Here is a 25,611-nt window from a genome sequence, read left to right as displayed (position 1 = left end):
GGATCCTCTGTTATTTACTGTGCATTTTGAATTATCAGGTGATGTAGTTTTTACTTTTTGACAGAATTTAAGGAGAATTCAATTTCATTGCAAGTTTTAGAGTGACAATATAGAAGTTGTTAGACTGAAAGAATGAAAATTACTGCTAGAGAAAATGTCAGGCATCAATACTTCAAGAAGGTTTTTCAGTCTCGCCAATTAAAAGTCTGGATGAAAACCAAACTTTTGTGGTTCAACAAAGAGCTCTCTCATTTTGCTTGTCATTGAACCAAATAAACAGGTGACACACCCTCTTGTCCCTAGGGCAGAGTCTGGTGACACCCAGGAGAACACCCATTTTCTTTTTGTTCAAATATGACATTCAGTCAGGACAGAGGAAAGCGCCCATCTGACTGACTTATTTCAGATTGCATAATGCTGAGCTAGCTTTGGCACCAGAAAGGATTACACAATGCAACTGCTTAGGATGTGATTGAGGGCAGCCTGAATTGTGATAAGATCTCTGTTGGGCTGATTAATTGAATAATTGATGTTCCTCAAATGAGATCAACACAAAGGGATGCAGCAATTACACGAATATATGTTAGAAGCCACAGAAAATGTTAGTTGAGACGAGGATTTGTAAATTGAATCCACCAATCCAAGGTGACCTTGAGAGGGGTTTGTGAATTTATTAGTTAGCAGGATTACCCAAAAATACATTAATGATTTCCAAAGTTTTGCTAAAGAAAAGCTTTTGACTTATTGTAAAAATAAAGCTGAAAATACAGACAAACTTTAGGACAGTACAAAAGTCCCACTAGTTTATTCCTAATAAAACAGGCACATTAGTACCTCTCTTGCTAGTAGAGAGACATTTCTCTTTCGTTTCCTCTTTTTTTCACCATTTGAGTCATTATGGAAAGGTTTTCCTTTCCTAAAATCTTGTCTGTTTACATGTGCCAGAATGTAGCCTGTGAGCTAACAAATTCCTCAGTGTTATTAGATGACTATATTACATCTTTTGGATGTTTGAGTCATAATGGAACCTTCCTACCCAGAACGGGTAGCCCCAGCCATATTCCTGATGCCTCGAACTGATAGTTAAAAATGGTACAATCCAATCGTCCTACTTCATCCTTGATAAACCAGGAAATGGTTTATCACACACACGCACGCACACGCACGACAAAAGAACACACACTGTGCCACAGTTTCTTTTCTATTTTCCTTAACAGTTCAAAACTGTTGGAATTCTGAGTTCTTCTCAATGCCACCCGTTTTCAATATTGGTTGATCTCATTTTGGGCTTGACTCCATCCCAGCTGACTTTGGGCAAGAGGTGGGGTTCACTCCGGACTAACTTGCCAGTCAAGCACAGCTATTCAACACCATCCTAGTTTGAAATGGATTTAAAAGACAGAGACCAAATCACCATCTAAATTCTGTAATTGAGTCAAAATTGTGTGCGTGGAGATCCTTTTCTCATAGTTGCCACCTCACTGCAACTCCAAATACGGTCATGTTTGACAAGCGGATCTGCCGGATCTCAGGATCTCTTTCACTGGACTTTGCAACTTTACTCCAGTGACTGGTTCCCAGAGGTTCTGTAACTGAAATACCTCCACTACCATTGGCCCATTCTGGCAAAAACAAATGTACAGTATGAGCCAGAGGATTTCACAGACTGCCAACTGAAACAACCACGCTCCCTGTATGGATGACAAGCTGCTTTTTGCCTGAAATTCAGTTTCACTCCCTGCATCAATCTTGCCAGCTCTTGGTCTGTCTCACTAGAAACCAGTAGCATGTCTCTGGGAGGCGGTTTCCTGTTTGTAAAAGGAGCAGAAGGAGAGATTTCCTCTCAGCGCCTGCCTGCATGCTGGACATAGCATTCTGCCTTCGCACAATCACAGGAACCCAGGGGGGCAGCAGAGACGGCCTTGCCGCTCCTTACAAACACGGATACACAAATGGGCACCACCTTCACTCAAAAGGATTGCTCAAATCCAAAACAGTGACATATAATCGCTTATAGGGAAGGAAAGAGACTGCAAATTGGGAATTCTCTCTCACACAGGCATGCGTACGCGTCTGCTTTTTGCATCATGTTCCTCTCAGCTTTAATTTACAGCTGGTTTACTGTATGGATGAATATCACGAGTATCCCAGCTGCACTGGCTCTCAAGGTACTTAGTGAACATTACAGGCATGCTCTTTAGGTGCTCCTCACAGTGCCCATTAAAAAAAAACCCCTGTGCATTGAAGACAAGCCAAGTCTCTGAATTTCAAAATCATCTGCAGATCGAATGCATTAAGTCATTAACCCAAATCAAATGCCATCCTAAGATGGGGTGTAAGTGCTATAACTCTCCATATGGATACAAAACCATGAACTGGTTACACTAGGTTTAACGATGAAGTAGCATGCATATAACATCATTTATAGAAAGGCACTTTTCTAATGCAGCAACTAAAAATATTGCATATGAAATTTGCTATGGTTTATCAACTTGTCAAGTAAATTACAAAGATTATAATGATGATAAACTGATGGTTGAACACAGGTAGCGTTGCTGATTGCTCCAAATTCACAGACAGCAGTAAATGTCCTCTAGCTATCCCATCTGACTTTGGGTGATAGCCTGGGCACACCTTGGATTGGTCGTCAGCCAAAAAAATGGCACATACATAAAAAAACATTCACACCTTTAGACAATTTAAAGACTCCATAGTGCCCCATGGACAAATTGAGTATTCATTGTGTTTCTGGATGACTGGCCACACACCATCATCCTCCTGTTCTCTGCTCCCATGCAACACTGACGCGTTGGTTAGTTGATGAGCTCATTCGATTGAACACTTGTAAAGAATTCCCATTGTCTTTAAACCAATATGACTTAAAAAAAACCCAAACAAACAAATGACTACATAAAAGACAACCCTCCACGTCTCCGTTCACGTGACATTCATTTCATAGCCCCATAGCGAGACCAAACTGTGAGGAAAAAAAAAAAGTTATGAAAGCAAACACAGAGAACATCATATCAAGTCGTTTGAAAGCGAATCCGTTGAAACAGAATACAATAGTTACTATTTTTCTCACGAGCAAAATGACAAACACTGCGATACTTGCCTGCCAACTGTTTGATTGGCGAGCTGTTTCATGCGATTAAACTGCTTCTTCATTTTCGCTCACGTTCCAGTCGAATCCTTCGAAGTTCACACTTGGGAAAAAAATGTTGACTTTGCGTTGTCATGAAGTTCACACCGCCTCTCCCGATTTTTAACTTTCCCAGCTGTCGCTATGACAGGGAAAACACGCGCGAGCCATTTGAGCCGAAAGCCAATTAACGATAGCTTGCTAGCTTCTAAGTTAGCCTTTCCGAAGTGGAAATTTCTTCAGGGAGATGCGACTGCATGGTCCAACAACTTGCTTTTCCGCGATATTTCCCGACATAAAAGTCCAGAGGTAACCCGTGGGCCAGGTTTCACCGACTCCAGCAGCCTTTCATCACTCTCCAGTGGCCCGGACGGTACCAGGTCGGTGTCTGGTTGGCAACAGCCGCTAGCCGACGAGCTAACGTTGCGTTTGACCGAGTCGGGAATCGACTAATCCGTCAAAGCGCTTTCACCTCTCCCAGTTCCGCGGGGAGAGCGAACCGCTGCTCAGCTCCGCGCTGTGGGGGAGAGAGACACCCACTAACACAGAGAGAGAGAGCGAGAGAGAGAGAGAGGGGTGGGGGGGTGGTGGTGACGTCAAATTATTGTTAGGTTATTCTTTATTGTTATAATTATCCCAGCGGGCTTTTTGATATTCATAAATTTCCACATTTGTCAACCCATTTAAATCATCCAACATCCCAAAAACGGCAAATATTCACTACAAATGTTCTGTTTTCTCAAAATTCCACATTGTTCAGCCCCCCCCCCCAAAAGTACGTACGTGACAAATTTAACACATTTCAAGAATCCCCGCCTTTCCCTTATTGTACATTTCTCAAACTATTTTGTTTCCTCATGCGTTTTAAAGTACTTCCAATTTTCAATTCTATTTATTGCAATTTATGCTGTTTTAATTGTACTTTTTTATTTTCAAATGTTTTTATTTCTTTGTATATACATAAATGATTTTGTGTAAAATGTAAATTCGCTTTGCATTTTTCCATATTGAAATGCTCAAAATTCCCAAAATAGCATTCCAACATGAAAACACGTCATACATTATTGACTCTTCCTTCAACATTTCTTAAACCAATTTATTTTCTACAGTCACAAAATTCCCACGTTCCATAAAATTCCATTATCATTAGTGACTGTCAAATTTCAAAATTTCGTCATAAAATTCCCAAATTGAGAGCTAGTTGAACGTAAATACTCTGTGTCAACATTTCTTCACTGATTCAAACCTTTCCAATTTCAAATTATTTTCTACGTTCCAGATATTCCCAGGCTTCCACTTAAAGTATCACGGCACTCAACTCAAACAATTATGTCACAAAAATATGAAGACTCACTCATATCGTCTGAATTTTACTCACTAACTTTCTCTATTTCGAATCTGCGCCTGTTTATTGGAAAACAGACCAGAACAATTGTGAATGTATGCCAACAGATAGTTCCATCTAGTGGTAGAGTATTAAATTACTATACGTCTCAGTTACAAATAAAACAAACAGCACTCGTAGTAAATAATAACAATAACAATGAAAAAAAATATACTCATAATTAATCAAGTGGATTTAGACCTGCAGTTGTCATTAAGTAAATGAGTAGCTAAATAATTTCTAAGAACAGCACAACATCAAAACACAGTTTGGATATAGGAGGAAAATATCATAACTCATCTGAGAATCGGGCGCAAATGGCAAAATGATGTATCTGATGTAATGAGAAAGAAACAGTGGAACATATTAAGTCTTTATTGAATGATGTTTAATCCTTGGGGTTAAATATTTCATTGAAAATGTCGAACACAATACTAGCATCCAAAACTAACCTGGTGTCCTGCAATCATGCTAAATACACCGTCACATTGTTATGTTTATTAAACAAATGCATAACATTTATTATTATTATTATTATTTACCTATATATATGTTTTGCATTGTATACTGCAGTTCTCCACTTTAGACTGGTGTGTGGCAGTGAAACGCTTCATAGGTTGTTGCCAACCGCCGAAGAAGAAACCGTCCCTTATTATTTCCGGTCCAAACTTGACTAAAATAGGCTGCAACCTGTTAGCGTGAAAATCCCCTTTTTTCATTCAATTGATATTAAATAATGTCTATCTTGATTAATGTTGCGGTGATCACGTTTTTATATTTTCAGCGAGCGAACTGACAGTGGATTTACATTTCATTATAAGTTTCATTTTTTTGCGTTATAAATACCATCTGCTAGCGCCGTTAGCAAGTTAACTAGCCGCCTGCAGTGCAATGGTGTAGTTGATGTTTTAAATAACTTGGGACGACTCATTCTGGATCGTTCATGGCAGCTCGGCACCCCTTCGCAGATACGGATACTTCCGATGAAGCAGTGAGGGCGACCTGTGACGACGCCACTACGTGTAAAAGGTGGTGCTAGTTAATGCTTTGAAAGCTCCACTGAGGTCTGTAACGTTCCTACTAAAAGTTTAATTATGTATGTTTTCTAGGTATGCCATTAGTAAAGGCTACTGGAAAGACCCTTACATCCAATATTTTGTCAGATCAGTGGGTGAGCGGAAGGCCCCTGAAATCAATAGAGGTAAAGTATGTGCATGTTGTAATTTGAAAACTTGGTATGATCAGAGATTGTCATATTACCTAGCCTGGCATGGTGTTGATCACAAAGTTTCTATTGTCTTGTCTGACAGGTTATTATGGCCGTGTTAAAGGTGTCAACTATCTCCTTGATGCATTCATAAAGAAAACAGAATGTGACTGTCAAGTAATCAACCTAGGTGCCGGCTTGGACACCACATTCTGGAGACTCAAGGTTTGATTGCCAGCCAGCAGAGTCTAAATGACTATCATCAAAATGTTTGACAAGGTTTGAAGACAGGATGATAGTTTGTGATTGTTGCAGGATGAAGACCTCTTGCCCAAGAAGTATTTTGAAGTTGACTTTTCTACTGTTGTGGCCAGGAAAATCCACTATATAAAGTAAGATAAACAAGTAGTTTTGCTTATAGGTTTATTTTTACCTAATTCATTATGAGGTGGAACAGTGGACAACTGGCTAGAGTGCCAGCCTCACAGTTCGGAGGACCAGGGTTCAAATCCCCAACCCTCCCTGTGCGGAGTTTGCATGTTCTCTGGGCACTCAGGTTTCCTCCCACATCCCTAGAACATGCATCCTCAAGAGGGTTGCGGAAATGCTGGAGGCAACCTCATCTGTTTTCAGGCAGGAGGCGGGGTACACCCTGGACTGGTTGCCAGCCAATCTCAGGGCACATGGAGAGACACCTTGTGGCAATTTAGAGTCTCCAGTTAATGCATGTTTTTGGGATGTGAGTTGAAACCGGAGTGCTTGGAGAAAACCCACGCAGGCACGGCGAGAACATGCAAACTACATATTGGCGGCGTTGGGATTTGAACCCCCGTTCCTCAGAACTGTGAGGCTAATGCTATGCAACTACCCCACCGTGGCGCCCAAACTATCTTTTTTCATTGAAATCGATTGAAAGGCCATGTTCCAGCCTTCCCCTCCTAAAAATACTGGAAATAATTGTACTGTAGTTTGTATTTTGATTAAAAAGACTAGTACTCCACACTATTGTACTTTATAGACACATACAGTTAAATAGAATTAAAAATAATTACTTTTTGGCACACTACACCAAGTAAATCCTGCTTCCTCTGGTCTGCTTGCCTGACTGTGTAAGACGGATGCATATATTGTTCGAGATGCAGATCAAAGACATGTTTTTTTTTGATATATATATATATATATATATATATATATATATACAAAAGATGACACGCTGTGGCGACCCCTAACGGGACAAGCCGAAAGGAAAAGAAGAAGATATATATATATAATTTTTTTTTTTTTTTTTTTTGCCAAACCTCTGCTTCCAGTAAAATGTGAGCTCACTGTCAACATACGATTATCTTGTCTGTGCTCTATAGTCAAAGCAATAAAAATAATTTTAAAAAATCAGTTGAATGAAAGCTTTTATTTTGGAAAAACTTGAAACTCAGAGCACTCATCTCTCAAGCGACAGGAAATATAACACTGATCATTGATGTTTATTTTTGATAGTACAATAATATTTTTGCATTGCAATGTTTATTTTATCTTTTTAGGACAAAACCACATTTATCCAAGCCTATCATTGAAACCCATTCAACAGATTCCTTGCTACTTGGTAAACCTCAACGCTCATTGAAATCAATGTTATTAAGTTACATCTCATTGAGTTTCAGCAAACATTAACAATCAGTATTATTGTGTTTATTTCCTCAGATGCACACAGCCTTGACTCAGATCGATATTGCATCATCGGTGCAGACCTCAGAGACATTGCCACTTTGGATGAAAAAGTGAAGAAGTTCCATCTTAACCCAGAGTATGTGAGGATGAAATGTGGGTTTCATCTCTATGTTGATGATGATGCAATGTATTTAAATACGATGGGTGATTATAAACTGCGTGTCGTTCTTTTTTCAAGGTTGCCCACATTGCTGCTTTCAGAGTGTGTGCTGGTCTACATGACGCCAGCTCAGTCATCCAGTTTAGTTCATTGGGCCGCAGACACCTTTCACACTGCCATGTTCATTAACTACGAACAGGTAACCACAACATGGCACCTCTCTGCAAGTGCCACTCAAAAGTGACCACCTCTTTTAGATGCTCTCGCTGTGAGTCTGTCCAGGTGAACATGAGCGATCGTTTTGGGCAGGTGATGATAGAGAACCTGCAGCGACGTCAGTGCACACTGGCAGGGGTCGAGGTCTGCAGATCTCTGGACTCTCAGGTGATCTCCAACAATTCCTCATCCAATACAACACACTGATGGGTCTAAAAAGGTGACACACAATTTAAAATAATGATCAGGTTTCATTGTAACATTATTCAGTCAAAATGTGTTTCAAAAAAGATATAGCACACTTAATAGCCAATCAGGCTGCTTTGGGTGGGGAGCTTCCGTTTTATGCAAATCCCAAATATAGCTTTCACATCTATTCACAGTGCCAATGAATTGTGCGTGCGCAAAGCCCTTACTGGCTAATGTAACCATATCATTAATGATGTCTGGAAAACCTGATTGCATTGATGGTCGAAATACAGAATAGGTCAGTCACAGTCAGAAATGAGTAGACCCTCCAGAGACACCGACCCAATCTGTATGCAAGCAATTAAAAAGTCAAATCTGGTAATCTGTTCAAAACATTTTTGCAGAAAGATCGATTTCTCAGGTCTGGCTGGGAACATGCCAACGCACTGGACATGGTGGCGGTCTACAGTATGCTTCCGCAGGAGGATGTGGCAAGGTAGTATGCTTTCTTCACAGTACGCCTTCATTGTGCTGGGAGCACCACTCAAATAGCCCCAGGCCATACAAACCCCACCACCATGTCTGACTGACAGTAGGCAAAGCACACTTTTTGTTTTTAACTCCTTACCTGATTGCAACTGATTGCTCATGCTTTAAAGGTCAAGTGTCATCCCTAATAACATTCTAAAATAGTTAGTGAAATGAAAACTACATCAAACATTATTCACTTCAATGTCCATATGAAAAAATAAATATGAGCGGAGAGCGGGTCACCCATGCGGAAAGTTGCGGAAGTGTCATTCGACATCCAAGTGGTCGCCATATTGGTTGTATCTCCTGTCCGTGACGTCGCCCCGGACATTCGCCATTGAAAACACGCTATGGCCCCTACTATGGGACACGCCCCTTCAGACAGGGAAGCTTTTTCGAAGAAGAGAACATCTCACAATCGAGTGAAGTGTCCGGGGCAATATTACCCTATTTTTTCAAGCCATATTTAGATGATATGTGGATCATTTCTAACATACAACAGCCTCCCAGACAGTATGTATGAGCCAGCCCGGCCGAAGCTGTGCTCGTTCGCGGGGCACAATGCGGCCGGCGAGCCTGACGCGGCAGCCTTCCCAGCGAGCCTGACACGGAAGCCGTCTGACACGCACATCGACAGGTTTAGCGCCCTGTCATACATACGCGATCTTTTGTTATGTTATGAGAGACGGATTACGTGGTGCACCCCAAACTTATTTTTTTGTTAGTAGTGATATACACACCTACCTGTCATTTGGACCCCACAAAGCTCTCGTCGTTTGCACCCGTGCAATCCATTTTTCACGACGAACCGGGTCTCTTGGAAACTTATGAAGGGTAAATCCATCCTCCCGAGTGTTCGAGCAACATCCAGCAATGCAACGAGCCGGCATTTTAGCTAAAACAAAGAAACAACGAGCTATCTTCCTGCAGGTAAAACTAATGGAAACAAACGAGACCATTTGAGCGCGCTACTGCCTCCATCGTCACTTCCTGCTTCATGTCGAAAACAAATCCCTTGAGAGGATTTTCATGGCGGGAGTTACAAAAAGCCATGTATGTCAAAATCATGTTTTGTGGTGAAAAAACGGATGGGTCCATACCGGTTGCAGTTTTTTCATTAATAAAATACTAAAAATCATCCATTTCATGACCCTTGACCTTTAAACTATCTCACCAAATAGATTTGTCTTGGCCTCATCAGACCACAGGATGTCATTCTGGTAATCTATGTCCAAAACATGCATGTCTTCAACAAACTATGGACTTTCTTGTATATCATCTTTAGAAGAGGGTTCCTTCTGGGACAGCGGCCATACAGACTAATTTGATGCAGTGTGCAGAGTATGATAGAATCCAAAACCTAAGGACAGCCACAAATATCGACTCATCATCCCAGAGCAAAGCAACCCAGTCCACATGTATCTATAATCTAGGGCAGTTTTGATAAGGACGTCTCAGTCAAAACAGTCCAGAAAACAAGTATTCCAACACAGACAATCCGTATTGCTCTTATTCATCGCAGAATCGAACGGCTGGAGTTCCTCGATGAGAAGGAGCTGTTGCAGCAACTCCTTCAACACTACAGCATCTGCTGGGCCACTAAGGACAAGCTCAGTCTGGGTAATGATGCATCTTCTGCTTTGGCTCAGGCTGTAAGCCGACCACCCCAGTTGGCCCATTTACAAGCTTAGCCATGTTGTGTTTTGTCAGGTCTGTCACAGTTGGCGTTTTGACTGAAACTCCACTTCAGCACTGGATGAGTTGGAGATGTTTTACGGAAAAGTAGTAGTCTGGATTTCACATGTATCATTGACTTCTTTGTGAAACGAGCCTTGTTATGAACACCTGTGAAGAGGATTTGGTGTTTTGTTTGCTGTTGCAGACAACAATGAAACCTCTTCGCATTTAATTTATTAACATACTTCTCCATGTGTGAGAATAAAAGAATGTCAAAGGTTTTTGCGGATTGATTGCCATTTTTTTTAATTTAGTGACGATTTGCTCACTACTATTTATAATAAATGCTCACAATAAGGTTAGAGTCTAAGGGTAAGCGGTAAAGCATTGTACTTCTTAATTCACATTTAAGTGTTACTCTAGAACGATGGAATTTAGTTTGGGAAATATTTGAAGGTTGTCAGTTAACATTTTCTATTTGCCCCTAAATGTCTCTGCATCAAAATGGCTGATGTCCCAATCATTTTCTTTAAATTTATAACAAGGGGTATTTTGTGTTATAAACCTCATACAGCTAGCTCTATGTAGTAGTGTACAATGTGTATGTGTCACCATAACAACCATAGAATCAAAGAATAGAATTATTCTTCAGTCAGCAACAGGTTGTTTCTGATCTGGGCAGCCGCCCAGGATGGAATTTTCTGGGGGCGGCACTCCCAACCCCTCACCCATTGTGCAATTTAGCACCATTGGACGGGGCACAAAGTTTTGGGACAATAATTTCTACGGTGACAACGCACCAGTAGGAGACCCAAGTGGGGAAGGGGTGGGGGTGCAATTCAGTCCAGGACTGACACTGGACAGTATATTTTATATGGCAAAAATGTGTCTATAGTCCTGCATTTTTCATTAACTCTATAAAGTTATACACCAAATTAAGTCATGTATTCAAATAATTAGAATGAGAAATAAGGCACTTGAGCATGAAATTTGCTGATCCTTATGTTGTCAACAGCTTTGTATTGGACAATAATCAAAATTATAGTGACAGGCTTCACAGGGGTCTCAATCCCCATAAAACCAAATGACTGAGCCAATTGGTAGTTCAGATTTTATCTTACTTGAAATTTAAATACATTTTAAAAACGACGATTTCCATTCAGTGGCTGATATCAGAGACTTTTCACTTTTTACAGTGTGAAAGAAAAAGCTGCTTCTTGCCAGTCATACAAGATATCACCTTTATTGTCAATTTGCAAAAGAACAACATTGCACTTGTGCTAAAATGTAAGGAACCCACTTGGCTGTATGTCACACCTACTGCACGTCTACCACGATAGAAATAATCTCAAAATAAATTAAAACTGGTCAAAAGTGTAATGCGATTGATGAAATAGCAGCACATGAAGTCTTATTCTGGTCAATATAACATTGGCATCTCTGCACAACAGATAAAAGTCTCAGTAATGTGCATTTTAAAAGTAATAAATACAGGAAAAAAATCTTCAGACATGCAAGGTCAATGTTAGGGCAAATCTAATTACAATAATGTTCAGCTCTTTTACCATGCACTGTGCAAGAGTTAAAAGAAATAGAAAAGTACAATAATGCCAGACAAATTCAAATTAGCAGCACAATAGGCAATAGTGGATGAAATGAGCACAACAGTCCAATAGAGGAGCATGTTGGTTTGTGACATGACAAAATAAATGCTGAAAGACACTAAAAGTGAGAGCCAAAGTGTCAAAGTACATTTTAAAAATGGTTGATGGATTAGTGCTGTCGGTATTTACTCTCAACAAAATCAGTGAGTCTTGCTTTGGTGTCTTTTTTTTTAATGCCCCTCCCCCTAAAAAAATATTGGATCTTAATTGAACTGGTATGTGTTCTCATCTCAGCATTAATACAACAAAATATCTCTTTTAGTGTCTTTAGTGTTCTGGGGTCCTATACTGATCTCTAAGGAAAGGAAGTGGGGCCGGTGGCGGGAGCAGCCTAATGATCAAGACCTGCGTCGGACCGGGGAGCGCCGCCTAGGAGACCTGATAAAATAATTTATTGAATATGCATCTGAGGGGGAGTGCGTGACTCCGCCTCAGAATTGCCGCTCACCTTCTTCTCATCCGATGCGGCGAGCGCCGCCACATCAGGGGCGGAGGCGGCATTCTGCGCAGAGGGGACATCCTAAGAGGTGGGACGCAGACTGTAGGAGTCAGGACAGCTACGATTGTTATCTCCTGACCATCAATCTGTCCTGAGAAGATTAAAGGCAACATCTATTTTATACACTTGGCTCTATACTGGAAATTGGTGTCCAATTTGCTTTATTTTGAGCTGTTTTAATGCAAATTTGATGTAGCTTTCTAAGGGTGGGTCTGATTGTGTAATTTCCAATGTAAGATCATTAATTAATAACTCAAATAAGGAACTAAATCTCAAACTACCATTTCACGCTCTCTTTTGGCCAATTGAAACCCATTCAAATTATTTTTTGAAATTGCTTATTGACTGGATTTAATACAATTTGGGTAGAGTTGGTTTAATAATAAACTCAACATTTGAAAATGTTCGTTTTTTCCACCAAATCATAAAATCATCAATTTATGGACAACAAAGCTCCTTAATGGCATATTCTCTTTTTCTGAAAGAGAAGTTCAATGGCGCACTGCAGCACACAAATGGAGCAAATGAGTAATTTTAAGATGTTGAAATGCCCTCTGCAGGCCGCTGGGAAGGATTCAATTTTAATTTATGTAGCGGAAGCTCCCTCTGCTGGCTGTAAGACTGACATATTACCAATACATTATCCCATAAACACAAAACTGGATACCACAGTATATAAATACTGGACATATACCGAAACAGCCTCCACATTGTGCATAGAAACTGTAATTTGAAGGTTGAAAAATGAAAAGAAAGTTATATTAATAATAATTTTACTTTAAATCGGAATGCAGCAAAAGTGGGGAAAAAAAATCTTAAAAATTAAAGTTCATATGTGGCTAAAAATGACCCAAACAAGTACGGTAAAATCTCCCAAGACTTGAGGGTTAATATCTATTCAGGCTTTAAATGCCATCTCAAGAGCTTGTACCTCCATCCATGTGTTTGAGTGCCTTCTCTGCTTCTTCGGGGGTCTCGAACTCTATGTAGGCGTAGCCCTTGGACATGTGAGGGTGAACACGGTTCATGGGCATGTCGATCATCTTGATCTTGCCATAGGTGGAGAAGATCTCCTGAATGTGCTCCTTTCGCATGGCAAAGAGACAGCGCTAATGCACCTTTACAGAATCCATCTATCCATTTTTTATAGCTTATCTATAGTTGTGTTATATGTGTTCTGGAACCTATCCCAGTTATGTTCTGGTGCGGGGCAGGGTACACCCTGAAATGGTCGCCAGCCAATCGCACCCTTTCCAAAATCCAAATTACTGTAGTATCGTGCACTTTCAAGATCAAAGGTAAAGCTGTTTATTTGCCTATTTACTGTACACGCTGCTCTAGCTTTACAGATGCCATGTTGACTTTGCAAGCTGTCTGTTCTCACAGGCACTGCTAATGTGACAAAAAAGATTTTTTAAACATTTCAAATTAGCCATCCATCACAGGTGAGTTGGAGGCTTTTATCCTTTTTTTTTTTCATTTCATTGACATGTCATCACTGACAAAACCTGTGATATAATTTGTCATTTTTGGATAGATAATCGATGAACCTGGTGCGCATGTTTTGGAATTTGGATTATCTGGAGAAAAGCCATCCTCGCACCAGGAGAACAAGAGACTCCACACAAGAAATCGGCAGTCAAGATTCAAAACCCAAACATCAAAATTGTGAGGTGGGCGTACTACTCTTCACATCTTAGAACTTTAAGTACCTTTCATATCTTCAAAATGCACCATTAATTTTAGGCCCTGTTATAAACATGTTAATACAGTTTTTACTTTTATCTTTTGTTTTTTGAGTAAACTAAGGGGTTTCATCTTTTCATATATCTCAACAAGCAATTTCCAGTATTTTTGGGGCATTCACCTTGATGACATTTCTTGTTAGCCGGCCCAGGTAAACTTTGGTGGGTTTCGGAGTTGGACTCCTCCTCCTCCGTTCACGATCATCTTTCTTGGCCAATTTGGACCTGTTGTGAGGAAATGATCCATACTGTTAGTTTGTCTGAAAAACCCTGCAATCAGAAAATTTAGTTGAGTTCTGAGAGTATCATATATTTCATTCGAAGTAAATGGATTCATTACTTGCTTAGTTTGAAATGTAATGGGGAATTCTCTACTTTGAGATGGAGCGCTGTCTGTTGTGTCGTTGGCGGGTGGGGCTTGGCGAAGACGAGGAGGAGGAAGAGCGGGAGCTAGAGGAACTGGAGGAGCTTGAGGACGAGCTGGAACTTGAACCTGAGCCACTGCTGGAGCTGGGACAACAAGTGCAAGGAAAATTATTTTGCACACAGGTATCCTTGCAGGATACCTCAATACTTTCATTGTTGTATTTAACAATTTACACATTAAGGCTTTTAATTTAAAGAGGGTCTGACCTGCTACTCCCACTGGAACCTGTGCATTGTGTTTGGTTCTTCACTCCGCCCTGATCTTTTTCAGCCCCATCTTTCGAGGCTCCTGATTTCTGTTTAACTGCTAGCTTAATCTTGTCATCCTCCCTTTTGGTTAGTGAGGGTGCCCTGTTGGTCAGCAATTATGTAAAATCTCCAATAAGGGCTGCAGAATTAATCAACTTTTAATCATGATCGCAATTTTGGCTTCTACGATTAAATGAACTTGATCATCTCTGATTTTTTCCAATTAATTGTGGGCACTGATGCAAATTAAAAAGGGCTTCATTTGCAGTAGTGCCTGCAACTTTGTCAAGCAGCCAGGAAGAGCCAAAGTATCCATCCATCTATTTTCTGAACCGCTTATCCTCACAAGGGTCACAGAAGTGCCGAAGCCTATCCCGCTTGTCATCGGGCAGGAAGCAGGGTACACCCTGAACTGGTTGCCAGTCAATAAATCCATTATTGTAATGTCAAGGTTAATTTTGAATGGAAAACTGTCACATTTGTTCGTTTGTTGAAAAGTGCTGTAAACTGCAGTAAAAATAATGCTTTTCCCCCAAATAATCATAATTAAATCACCGTGATGACAATATTGATCAAAATGATTCAGTTATTATTTTGGCCACAATCAGTCATTCCTCCAATAATAAAATGGTAATGTTTATGTGTGAATATAGTGAAATAAAATATTTTCAGTCCGTAGACATAACTGTTCTGTTGTAGACAACTGTTGTTCATATCAGTCAGTTATGTATAATTTTTCAGGTTATTGTACATACCATGTCACAGTTATTAAATAGTCGAATAGTTGCTCAGCATAAGATGAATAAGGACAGATAAGACACAATCTACAGAAATGTCTTGATACATTTTGGATTGCAGTTAATATTACATAAAACAAAAAAGAGCTTTTATCAAACGTTACTTTAACTTTGTCGCTACTTGTACATCAATGTTATAAACAGCAAGATATTTCCCATTAACTTGATAAACACCGCGGATGAACTCACGCTTGGAAATTGAGACTCATCCCAATATGGTTTAGTATGGTTCGATTGGTATGTGTAGTTTTCCACGAGAAACAAAATACATTTAACAAAGCGGCGGTTACATTGACATATCCTCACACAACACGCGACAACAACAGTCGCACAATTATGACGCAATACAGCAAACCATCACACTGCTTTGCGCGACAATAAGGAAGTTGCTGTAAATAATTCCTTTACTTGATTTAACAGGTCTCAACATTTTCATATATTACGCGGTTTATATTATAAATACGTAAACCATAAGGATGTAAAATCATTAAGTTGTGTGATAGTAGTTTCATAATAAAATTAGGACGACAATTTGCGTGAGTTTGCCTCCTACAACTTATCAATGAGGGAATCTGTAATGAAAGGAAGGGCATGACTAAGTCACTTTCCTTTATTAGCGCCGTTATTTTGCTTGGCGACTTCACCAGAATGATTACTACAATCCAAAGGTACGTTCAGCATTTCAATAGATTTTTAAGATAACAAGGAGTTGCTGTAGTGTTGTGTAGAAGGCGTTTTGCGTTTCTTTGCGGGACTACCATGTCTAACATGAAGACACCGGCAGGATCTCCGCAACAAGAAGCAGCCGGCAAAGCATCAAGTTCGACAGGAACTGTGGAACCAGGTGAAACCAGCAAACCAACAAGTTCCAAAACGCTTGCTCTGACTGTGTGCTCTGCTGCCATTGGAGGTACCTTCCAGTATGGATACAATATTTCAATTATCAACTCTCCCACCAGCTACATCCAGACATTCATCAATAATACCTACACAGCACGCTACGGTACTGCCTTGGAAACCAATCACATTACGTTGATTTGGACGCTAATAGTGTCAGCTTTCCCTCTGGGAGGTCTACTTGGAGCCCTACTTGCTGGACCAATGGCGGTTCGCTTTGGAAGGAAGAATTCTCTGCTTTTCAATAACTTATTTTTATTGGTAGCTAGTGTGTTAGTTCTGCTGTGCAGGTTTGCAAGATCATTCGAGATGATCATCTTTGCTCGGTTCCTAGTGGGCATTAATTCAGGGGTTAGTATGAATGTCCAGCCCATGTACTTTGGGGAAAGTGCCCCCAAACACCTAAGGGGCGCTGTGGCATTTTCCTCTGCTGTTTTTACGGCGTTTGGGATTTTCTCAGGTCAAGTTGTGGGGTTAACTGTGGTGTTGGGAACAGAACCTCTCTGGCCCTACCTACTAGCCAGCAACATGCTTCCAGGATTGATCCAGATGCTCACGCTACCTTGGTTCCCGGAAAGTCCCAGATATCTTCTCATTGACAAGGGAGACCGTGCAGCATGTGTCCGGGCACTTGAAAGACTTCGTGGTGGCGTGGCTGCAGTTTCGGAAATACAGGAAATACTCGAAGAACAGCAGAGGTCCTCCAAACCTGGATGTGCAGCGTCTGGAAAGACACCCTGGTCCCTTTTTAAGGATCCTAACTTACGATCCCAGCTCCGAACGGTCATGGTGGCAAGCAGTGCTATGATGCTCTGTGGCAATGACTCCATCTACTTCTACGCGTCCTACATATTTCTTCAGGCAGGCATCCCTGCAGACAAAATCCAATATGCCACCATTGGCACAGGGGCATCCGAACTGACTGCTTCAATCCTGAGCAACTTCCTGATTGAACAAGTGGGCCGCAAGTGTCTTCTTGTTGGGGGCTACACTCTTATGTCTTGCTGGACTGTAGTCTTCACAGTCGCCCTCACACTCCAACAACGAGGAGTCGAAGGGATGTCCACCCTCAGCATGGTATGCGTGTTCGCCTACATCCTTAGCTTCGGTTTGGGCCCCGCAGGTGTGACAGGAATCCTGCCCGCGGAGATCTTTTACCAGTCGGCCCGTCCTGCAGCGTACATGGTCGCCGGATCGCTAATGTGGCTCAGTCTGTTCCTGGTAGGAATGTTGTTTCCGTTCATTGTCAGAAGTCTGGGGAGCATCTGCTTCCTGCCATTCTTGGCTGTGTGTTTTCTATCTGCTGTGTTTTTGGGGCTCACGTTCCCAGAGACGAAAGGCAAGAGCCTGGCTGAGATCACCGCAGAGTTTGATCGAAAGAACCAATCGAACATGCTGGCACAGCATGTGAATGAGCCCCTGCAGGATCACAATGAGCAGGAGGAAGTCAGCTCCTTTACTTTCCTAAGACAGGATCTAGACCATGGGGACTGAACTCCGGAATCTTACAGAAAATACCAGTGTACTGTTTATTGATATCTGAAAGTCTATGCAGAAGTGCTTTCTGTAATTCTACCAAAATAGTCTTTGGTTTATGCTTTGTGACCTAATCAGGAAGGTTTTGGGGAAAAAAAAATCCCATTTATTTAAGCATGTGCTTTGGAAATAGAAATACCGTACTGTAGTTGCACCTGACTGATATGGCTACAATGTGACATTGAACGCACGTTTTACTTGACTGTCAGCCACGTGTATTATTTGCACTTTTCACTTCTGTGTAAACCCAGTACTATATTGTGTTCCACTTTTTTTTGTGCCACTTGTTATACACCGTATTTATATAACATGTCCTGTTTTATACAGAAGTGGGTGCCCTGAACATTTAGTACTTGAATTTGTTTAATCATTTATTGTGCCAAAGATTTTACGAGTTTGCGGTTAAAAGAATAGCTTTTTGTCCCCATTGCACTGCTCTTGCTCATGAACGAAGGGATACACCCATGTAAATGACCACGGAATGCCTCTGTTTCTGTGTTGCTTGTTGATGTCTTGGTTCCCCAAATACAAATGGCATAAGAAAGAATGACGTACTGTAGTTTAAATGAAATGCAATAGATGCTGACTCAGCTGCTGCAGCTCCTGTATGTTTCCTTAACACACTGTGTTATTTCTGAGAAGAAATCAAAGATCAAAAGCTGCTCACCATTAGAAATTATTGAAACTTTGTGGAAGATGATGACTAATCCTTAGAGCAAAAGAGAAATATATCGGGTTTTGCTTATGTATGATGCACATCTCAGTACAGGCGAGAGGAGTTCAGAACTTTCAGATTCTTCCTTTATTTAAAAAAAAAGAATGACAATCATTTAATTATTGTTATTATTATTTAGTGTTATTTTTTTTTTATTGTTTATTGACTATTAAATTAAATGTGTTCAAGTGGCTATTCCTTCTGGTACTTTAAATGACACCCTCAAACTGATTTGTATTTATTATTGATGCTGTTTTTCTATTACATTTTTACTGTGGAGCATTTGTCAGATTTCCCTAACTTGTATCATGAAGGTAATCCAAACCAATCTTACTTCTTATAAGCTAAACATCACTGATATGTGGTTTATGTGTAACTTCCCAGTAAATGAATGTAACTCTTAGCCTCCAGCATTGAAGTAGGATTTAATGTGTTACTACTTAAATACTTGCACATATAAATGTTTCACTGCTGACACAAAAGGGTCAGAGGAGACATTGCTCTGCATGTGGTAAGAGAAGGAGAAGACGTATAAGTCTTGATCATCTTCTTTACAGATTTATTCTTTTATCATGCCTCACATGAAGCCGACAGGAACTGTGGAACCAGAAGAAACCAGCCAACGAACAAGTTCAAAAACTCTTGTGCTGACGGTGTGTTCGGCTGCCATTGGAGGGACCTTTCAGTATGGATACAACATTTCAGTCATTAACGCTCCCACAAGTTATATCCAGACGTTCATCAATATTACGCATACAGCACGCTGGGGCACTGGCTTGGATACTCCCCATATCACTGTTTTTTGGACTCTTATTGTATCAGCTTTCTCACTGGGAGGTCTGTTTGGGGCCCTGCTCGCTGGTCCAATGGCTGTCCGCTTTGGAAGGAAGAATTCTCTGCTTTTTAACAACTTGTTTTTGTTTGTTGGGGGGTTACTTTTTCTGATTTGCAGAGTTGCAAGATCATTTGAAATAATCATCCTCGCTCGGTTCCTCGTGGGCATTAATTCTGGTGTCAGTATGAATGTCCAGCCTATGTACTTTGGAGAAAGCGCCCCCAAACACCTCAGGGGAGCTGTGGCTTTTTCCTCTGCTGGATTCACTGCATTAGGGATTTTCTCCGGTCAAGTTGTGGGACTGAATATGGTGTTGGGAACAGAACCTCTCTGGCCCTACCTACTTGCCAGCAACATGCTTCCAGGATTGATCCAGATGCTCACATTACCTTGGTTTCCGGAAAGCCCCAGATACCTCCTTATTGACAAGGGAGACAATGAAGCTTGTGTCCGGGCACTTGAAAGACTCCGTGGTGGCGTTGCTCCTACTGTAGAAATGAAGGAAATGCTTGAAGAACAGAAGATGTACTCCGATGGCGGATCTGCAGCTTCTGCGAAGACTCCCTGGTCACTTTTTAAGGATCCTAACTTGCGCTCCCAGCTCCGAACGGTCATGGTGGCAAGCAGTGCTATGATGCTCTGTGGCAATGACTCCATCTACTTCTACGCGTCCTACATATTTCTTCAGGCAGGCATCCCTGCAGACAAAATCCAATATGCCACCATTGGCACAGGGGCATCCGAACTGACTGCTTCTATCCTGAGCAACTTGCTGATTGAACGAGTGGGCCGCAAGTGTCTTCTTGTTGGGGGCTACACTCTTATGTCTTGCTGGACTGTAGTCATCACGGTAGCCCTCACGCTAAAAAATCAAGGAGTAGAAGGGATGCCTTACCTCAGCATGGTATGTGTGTTTACTTACATCCTTAGCTTTGGCTTTGGCCCGGCAGGTGTGACAGGTGTCCTACCTGCGGAGATCTTTGACCAGTCAGCTCGTCCTGCAGCGTACATGGTCGCCGGATCCCTAATGTGGCTCAGTCTGCTCCTGGTGGGAATGATTTTTCCCTTTATTGTCAGTGGTCTGGGGAGTCTCTGCTTCTTGCCGTTCTTGGCTGTGTGTTTGGTGTCGGCTGTGTTTTTGGGGCTTACGTTCCCAGAGACGAAAGGCAAGAGCCTGGCTGAGATCACTACAAAATTTGATCGAAAAAATGGACAGATGTAGGAGAACTTGTTGAGGATCAAGAATGAATCAAGTCAGCATGGGAAAGGAGACTCAGAGGACCTGCGGATATTTAATTCATTTCTGAAATCTGAAATATCTGAAAGTCTGTGTATAGTATCTTTCAATCGCCCTCGGCTATAAATCAAAGCAGGGCTGTCATTTTCACATATGAATAGTAATGTATTGTTTTTATATAAATAATGCTGTCTGACCAATTTGATTTCATACAAAATGACCGATAGTTTGTTAAATTTTCATCAATGCAATTTTCCAAAACCCCACTAGATGTCCCCGTTTTCTTTCAATAGTTCTTATGATTAAAGGCGATTCAATTTCTTCACGAGCCACGTACCATAATTATTTCAAGAAAAGTGCTGTGAGAGAACATGTAATTGCAGAAAGTACTTCGAATAAAATAGAAATCCTTTGCATAATTTGCTAAAATATGGAAAAAGTTTCCAAGCTGTTTGACCTTTAGAAAATAAGTTTAGCGTTTTGCTTTTTGACTAACACTACACATTCAATGAACCTTACTTGTCAACATGCATTTTCATATTCATATTTCAGGAGTGGCAACACCTCTTTTTTTTTTTTTTACATTTGTGAACTTATTCTGTTCCATCAATTTGAGGTTTACAACTAGACCGGCATTACCTTTGCACATTATAGTCCTCGATAGCATGAATGAAATGATCGTGACCTGAAATGAAACATTTGCAAAGTGTAAACTGTTTAATTGTTGTGTATACTTGGCAATTTACTTGCTACCAGCTGTGAATATATACGTATATCATCATTTATGGTAATAAAAAATCTGACTATTCAGTTTATTGCAATGTTAAAATTATTTTCAACATAGCCAGGTTGTACCCTTGTTCTCAGTCGAATATAGCTGGAATCGGCTCCAGCAGGCCTGTGACCCTAGTGAGGATAAGTGGTACAGAAACTGGATGGATAATAATAATCATCAGCATCATTATAACAATAAGCGTCCATTATTTTCTGCATCGCTTATCCTCACTTGGGTCACAGGCTAGCTTTAGCCTATCCCAGCTGGCATAATACTTTATAATCGAGTCAAAAGAAAAGAATTGAGGTGGGTCAGTCCCTTCTGAAAGAACATCGTGTGTTTCTGTCACTCAGCGTTTCTCCACATCCTCCTCCCTGACAATGGTATTATGAGTTGAAAAACTGCATGTGTCATCAGGAATGTAATTTAAATAAGTTATATTTGAATTTCAATGCTAAACTTGAAGAATTGCATTTGACATTGAATTTGACAATTTGACAACTCAATTTGACATAATTAGAATTTTGATTGAGAATTGGCTGGTGCACGCCATTAATCAGATGGTAATTTTGTATATACACTTATACACAATTGTGCGCAGAGTAAATATGCATTTAGTAATAATTGACGTGCATAGAGGTACATATTAAAATGAGGAGCGAATATGAATGTGAGGGATACTTTTAAGTTCCAGAAAATGGTGGTGGGTGGGCATTTTGCTCTTGCAGCAGTGAAAATCCAAGACAACAATACCCATTTGAGCCCATTTAACAATCATTCTCATTTCATTGTGAATCACATGTAGTTGTTTATGTGTTTTTGATACAGTATCAAAGCAAGAAGAGGGAGAAGTGTAGTCTTAGTTTGTTTGCCTAGATATAAAAACGTAACCAAGTATAACAATCTCTGTGTCTCATCACAAAAAGGAGGATGAGACAATTACAAACCATGACAGGTCACATTGGTCCTGCCGTCTTGGTGCTCATCCCCACTGTCTGACAGGTTAACCATCAGTTCTGGGGAATAGAGTCCTCATTGCTTTTTGACCTTAGCTTTTGGGAACAGGCACTAGGCATGATTCCATCATTATTGTCCTCCTCACATAATAAATAAACTATTTCTTGTTATACTTTTATAGTAGAAAATTTCCCATTTTCCGTCAGTTTGACCCCTATGAAACCCCAAAGATGCCAATGTCCTTTTTCATTCAGTTTCGAAACAATTATCTTTGTGAGCTTTCACTACATAAGTATGCGTTATATATACACAATCTGCTCTGTTTTTGAGTCATCAATCATTATTTACCTCAATAGAGTGAATCCGGATTGTACTAATCAATAAGCCGATTTTTTTCATTACCAGTGACACAAATATGTCGCTTGGAATAAAAGGATGTATTACTTTTCTTGCTCCAGATGTTTATCAGATGAACAGCATTTTTTTCTTAACCCTAGTATTATTTTTATGTCAGGAGCACGTCACACTGACGTCCCTATGCTGTTCATAACCCTTGTGAGTATTACTGGCATATCTTTGTATCTTATCTGTGGGTCAGAGATTTTGTATCATTGTATCTTTGTTTATCTTTTGTTTTTGTCATGTTAATAAATACATAAGGATTCTAAACAGGTCTTATAATGCACCTGGCACAGTTAAGTGCTGTTATAAAAGCCTTACATATGATTGGGATGTATTAGTAGTAGTATTAAACTGGATGAAGTCAAGTAAATCCCTGTCGAAGCCCCGGGGAACAAATGCAAGGCCCACCACTGAATAATACTTAATAAATCTGACCAATTTTGACAAAATGGACTCCAAGTACCGTAATTTTCGTCCGAAAAGCCGTGACTAATTTCAACCCTGCGGTTTATGCGGTGATGCAGCTTATTTGTGCATTTTTTTCTAAATGGCCACAAGGGGGCACTCGAGTGGAAAGGGTAAGAGTGAGACCGGTGGAATATATGTGCCGAGGAAGTGACTTTTACTAGTCCGGCCCTGTTAGCGCTGCACTAGTGTGTTACTGCCGTATCTCAGTGATTCTTACCGGTATTTATTTATTTTTTTTAACTGGCCCTGTTAGCGCGGCACTAGCGTTAGCGCGCGGTGCTAGTGTTAGCATTAGCACGGTGGCGCTAGCGTTAAACTCTGTGTACCGTCTTTGTACATAGCTCGCGTTTCAATGTGGGCACTTGCAGCTTTTACTCAGCTGCAGCATATGTATGTACCAAATTGTATTTTTTTTACAAATATACTGGGTGAATCTTACAACCAGTTGCGCTCTGTAGGCTGGGAGTTACGGTAAATCAAGACAGAACAGATGACGCAATGGCGCCTTTTTTGATTAGCAGTGGGAAGCAAAAACGTTCAGTTGGAGCAAAACAAAGCAACAGACTGGCAATGAGATACAAGCTGGCAGAAGAGTCCTTAAAAGCAGAACAACAGCAGGCAGCTAAATACTTCGACAATAACAAGCCACAGGCGGCCGACACAGGTCAGGTAGGGAGCCAGTTGGTCCAAAAGCAGACAAGGGTGACAAGCGCAGAAAACCGTGAAGAACAGAGAAAAAAACACTCTCAGGGTGACTGTTACAGGAAAGAAAAAAAAATCAATTCTTACAGTATTAACCTGCTAACAGATGCAGCGCAAGTGTAATCATGAAGCAAATGGCATTTAGTTCAATTAGGTATTTAATTTCTTGTGAGGTCTTGAACAAAATTACATTTTACTGATGTTTTGGGACCACTCATTTGCACAATGATCAGGAGCTCAATGGTAGACTCTAACCTGCTCTAATCCACTCAAAAATTTAATTAATATGAAACATATCTCCCTCACAATTTTTTGATTCAGGGTTCGAATGGTTGAGCTTCCTGTGTGGAGTTTGTTTTTGTTCAAATGTAAGAGCATGATTTCCAATATTGACACAGATTTTTAGCAGGAAACATATCAACGTATAGGATCCGCATAAAATTATTTGATGGACTGGATGCGCTTTTACAGGCGGGTGACGTGAATTTCATGGAAGTAGTGTCAAGTCGTGCATCTGTTCATTGTTGTGTCATTGTGACATGTTCAGCCTGTTAGATGAGTAGGTCTGATTGCTCTCAGCTCTCAAATGGTGACGAAGCTTCACCTTCGGAGGATGTTTTTGGCGTTTCTATTCTGAGGCAGGCATCACTCAAGGGCTTTTAGGTGGAATCGCATTTAGTTGCTGCATTGATTTATCCACGTCCTGATAGGATTGGATGCATCAAGAATGATAGTACAAGGTGGAGTAGGATGATAATAGAAGTAGTTAGATACTTCAGGGCAGCATCACTTATTTTTCACGCCACAGCATGTCTGCCATCCGGAGTCCAGAGAGCACCCAGCGCATTTCAAAGGACGTGATAAATGTTGCGAGGCCGAAGTGGGCAGTTACAGCAGATGGTTGGACGGGTGTCACCCACCTTTGCCTTTTTTTTTTTTTCTGCCGCTCGCGATGACGGGAACATGGAGAAAAATCACCACATCCCCCTGCATCATCGCTCTTGGCAGAACACATTTTAGCAGTGAAACGGCACATTACCGACATAATGAGGCATCCACACCTCTCAGGATCCGATTTGGTTCCAGCCAAGCGGAACTGAAAGTCAAGCTCAAAAGGCTGATTATGTTTGTCACTGCATCTGGCTGGTCGCTTCAAAAAAAAAAAAAAAAAAAAAAAAAATATATATATATATTCATTCACAGGTTTTGAATTGAATCTAGCTGTATATAAAAAAAATCTGACGAGATAAATGTGATTTTGCTTACTGTACCCATTCTACACTATACTATTTATAATATTTGAGTTTTTTTTTTCTACGTAATGATATATGGGCAGGTGTTGTAATACTTTTTTTTGACCATATTGGAATTCTAGCAATGCATTGGGCCTGGAAATGAATTTTAAGCCTTCAATGGTTTGGCGACTGGCAATGTGAGGACACGCTCATCTAGTTCCTGTCACAATGAGTCTGTTTTTCATAATCCCCTCTGCAATATCCCCTTTTTCATTTTTCACTGTCATCATCCTCATGTCAC

The 25,611-nt window shown here is 40.6% G+C and overlaps 5 protein-coding genes across 12 annotated transcripts in view; 3 read left to right on the top strand and 2 right to left on the bottom strand.

Moving 5' to 3' along the window:
- The window catches only part of arhgap17a (Rho GTPase activating protein 17a), a 28,313-nt gene extending 24,622 nt beyond the window's left edge, over positions 1-3,691 (bottom strand). For all 6 annotated transcript variants that reach the window (XM_061809795.1, XM_061809796.1, XM_061809801.1 and 3 more), the window contains exon 1: positions 3,116-3,691. In XM_061809795.1, coding sequence (XP_061665779.1) covers positions 3,116-3,168 — 53 coding nt within the window. In that variant the 5' untranslated portion in view covers positions 3,169-3,691. The remainder of the gene's footprint in view (positions 1-3,115) is intronic.
- Positions 3,692-5,125: 1,434 nt separating this feature from the next.
- lcmt1 (leucine carboxyl methyltransferase 1) lies at positions 5,126-10,452 on the top strand. 3 transcript variants are annotated; one of them, XM_061809926.1, is made up of 11 exons: positions 5,126-5,555; positions 5,636-5,727; positions 5,837-5,958; positions 6,049-6,125; positions 7,272-7,333; positions 7,432-7,534; positions 7,637-7,757; positions 7,868-7,942; positions 8,368-8,459; positions 10,017-10,114; positions 10,205-10,452. In XM_061809926.1, exons 1-11 carry the CDS (start codon positions 5,470-5,472, stop codon positions 10,225-10,227), a joined length of 951 nt encoding a protein of 316 aa, XP_061665910.1. In that variant the 5' UTR covers positions 5,126-5,469; the 3' UTR covers positions 10,228-10,452. The 3 variants fall into 3 exon arrangements, with proteins under 3 accessions (XP_061665910.1, XP_061665908.1, XP_061665909.1); XM_061809924.1 differs by having other exon boundaries at positions 7,832-7,942; XM_061809925.1 differs by having other exon boundaries at positions 5,127-5,555; positions 7,841-7,942.
- A 945-nt stretch (positions 10,453-11,397) lies between these two features.
- On the bottom strand, positions 11,398-15,893 carry LOC133495366 (RNA-binding protein with serine-rich domain 1-like). Its single transcript, XM_061809928.1, has 7 exons — positions 15,741-15,893; positions 14,713-14,856; positions 14,455-14,589; positions 14,202-14,304; positions 13,266-13,419; positions 12,284-12,425; positions 11,398-12,213 (listed from the first exon to the last, which is right to left on the bottom strand). Exons 1-7 carry the CDS (start codon positions 15,758-15,760, stop codon positions 12,174-12,176), a joined length of 738 nt encoding a protein of 245 aa, XP_061665912.1. The 5' UTR covers positions 15,761-15,893; the 3' UTR covers positions 11,398-12,173.
- Positions 15,894-16,099: 206 nt separating this feature from the next.
- On the top strand, positions 16,100-21,903 carry LOC133495364 (solute carrier family 2, facilitated glucose transporter member 11-like). The gene is made up of 3 exons (XM_061809923.1): positions 16,100-16,219; positions 16,326-16,461; positions 19,257-21,903. The coding sequence occupies exon 3, from the start codon at positions 19,272-19,274 to the stop codon at positions 20,754-20,756; it is 1,485 nt and encodes a 494-aa protein (XP_061665907.1). The 5' UTR covers positions 16,100-16,219; positions 16,326-16,461; positions 19,257-19,271; the 3' UTR covers positions 20,757-21,903.
- Positions 16,311-19,231, top strand: LOC133495363 (solute carrier family 2, facilitated glucose transporter member 11-like). The gene has a single exon (XM_061809922.1). It carries the CDS (start codon positions 16,311-16,313, stop codon positions 17,940-17,942), a length of 1,632 nt encoding a protein of 543 aa, XP_061665906.1. The 3' UTR covers positions 17,943-19,231.
- Positions 21,904-25,611: the final 3,708 nt, after the last annotated feature.

The sequence above is a fragment of the Syngnathoides biaculeatus genome, chromosome 22 (genome assembly GCF_019802595.1).
Source record: "Syngnathoides biaculeatus isolate LvHL_M chromosome 22, ASM1980259v1, whole genome shotgun sequence".
In the NCBI taxonomy this organism is placed as follows: domain Eukaryota; kingdom Metazoa; phylum Chordata; class Actinopteri; order Syngnathiformes; family Syngnathidae; genus Syngnathoides; species Syngnathoides biaculeatus.
The sequence above is the reverse complement of the archived record's forward strand: the minus strand, read 5'-3'. Positions and strand labels throughout refer to the sequence as shown.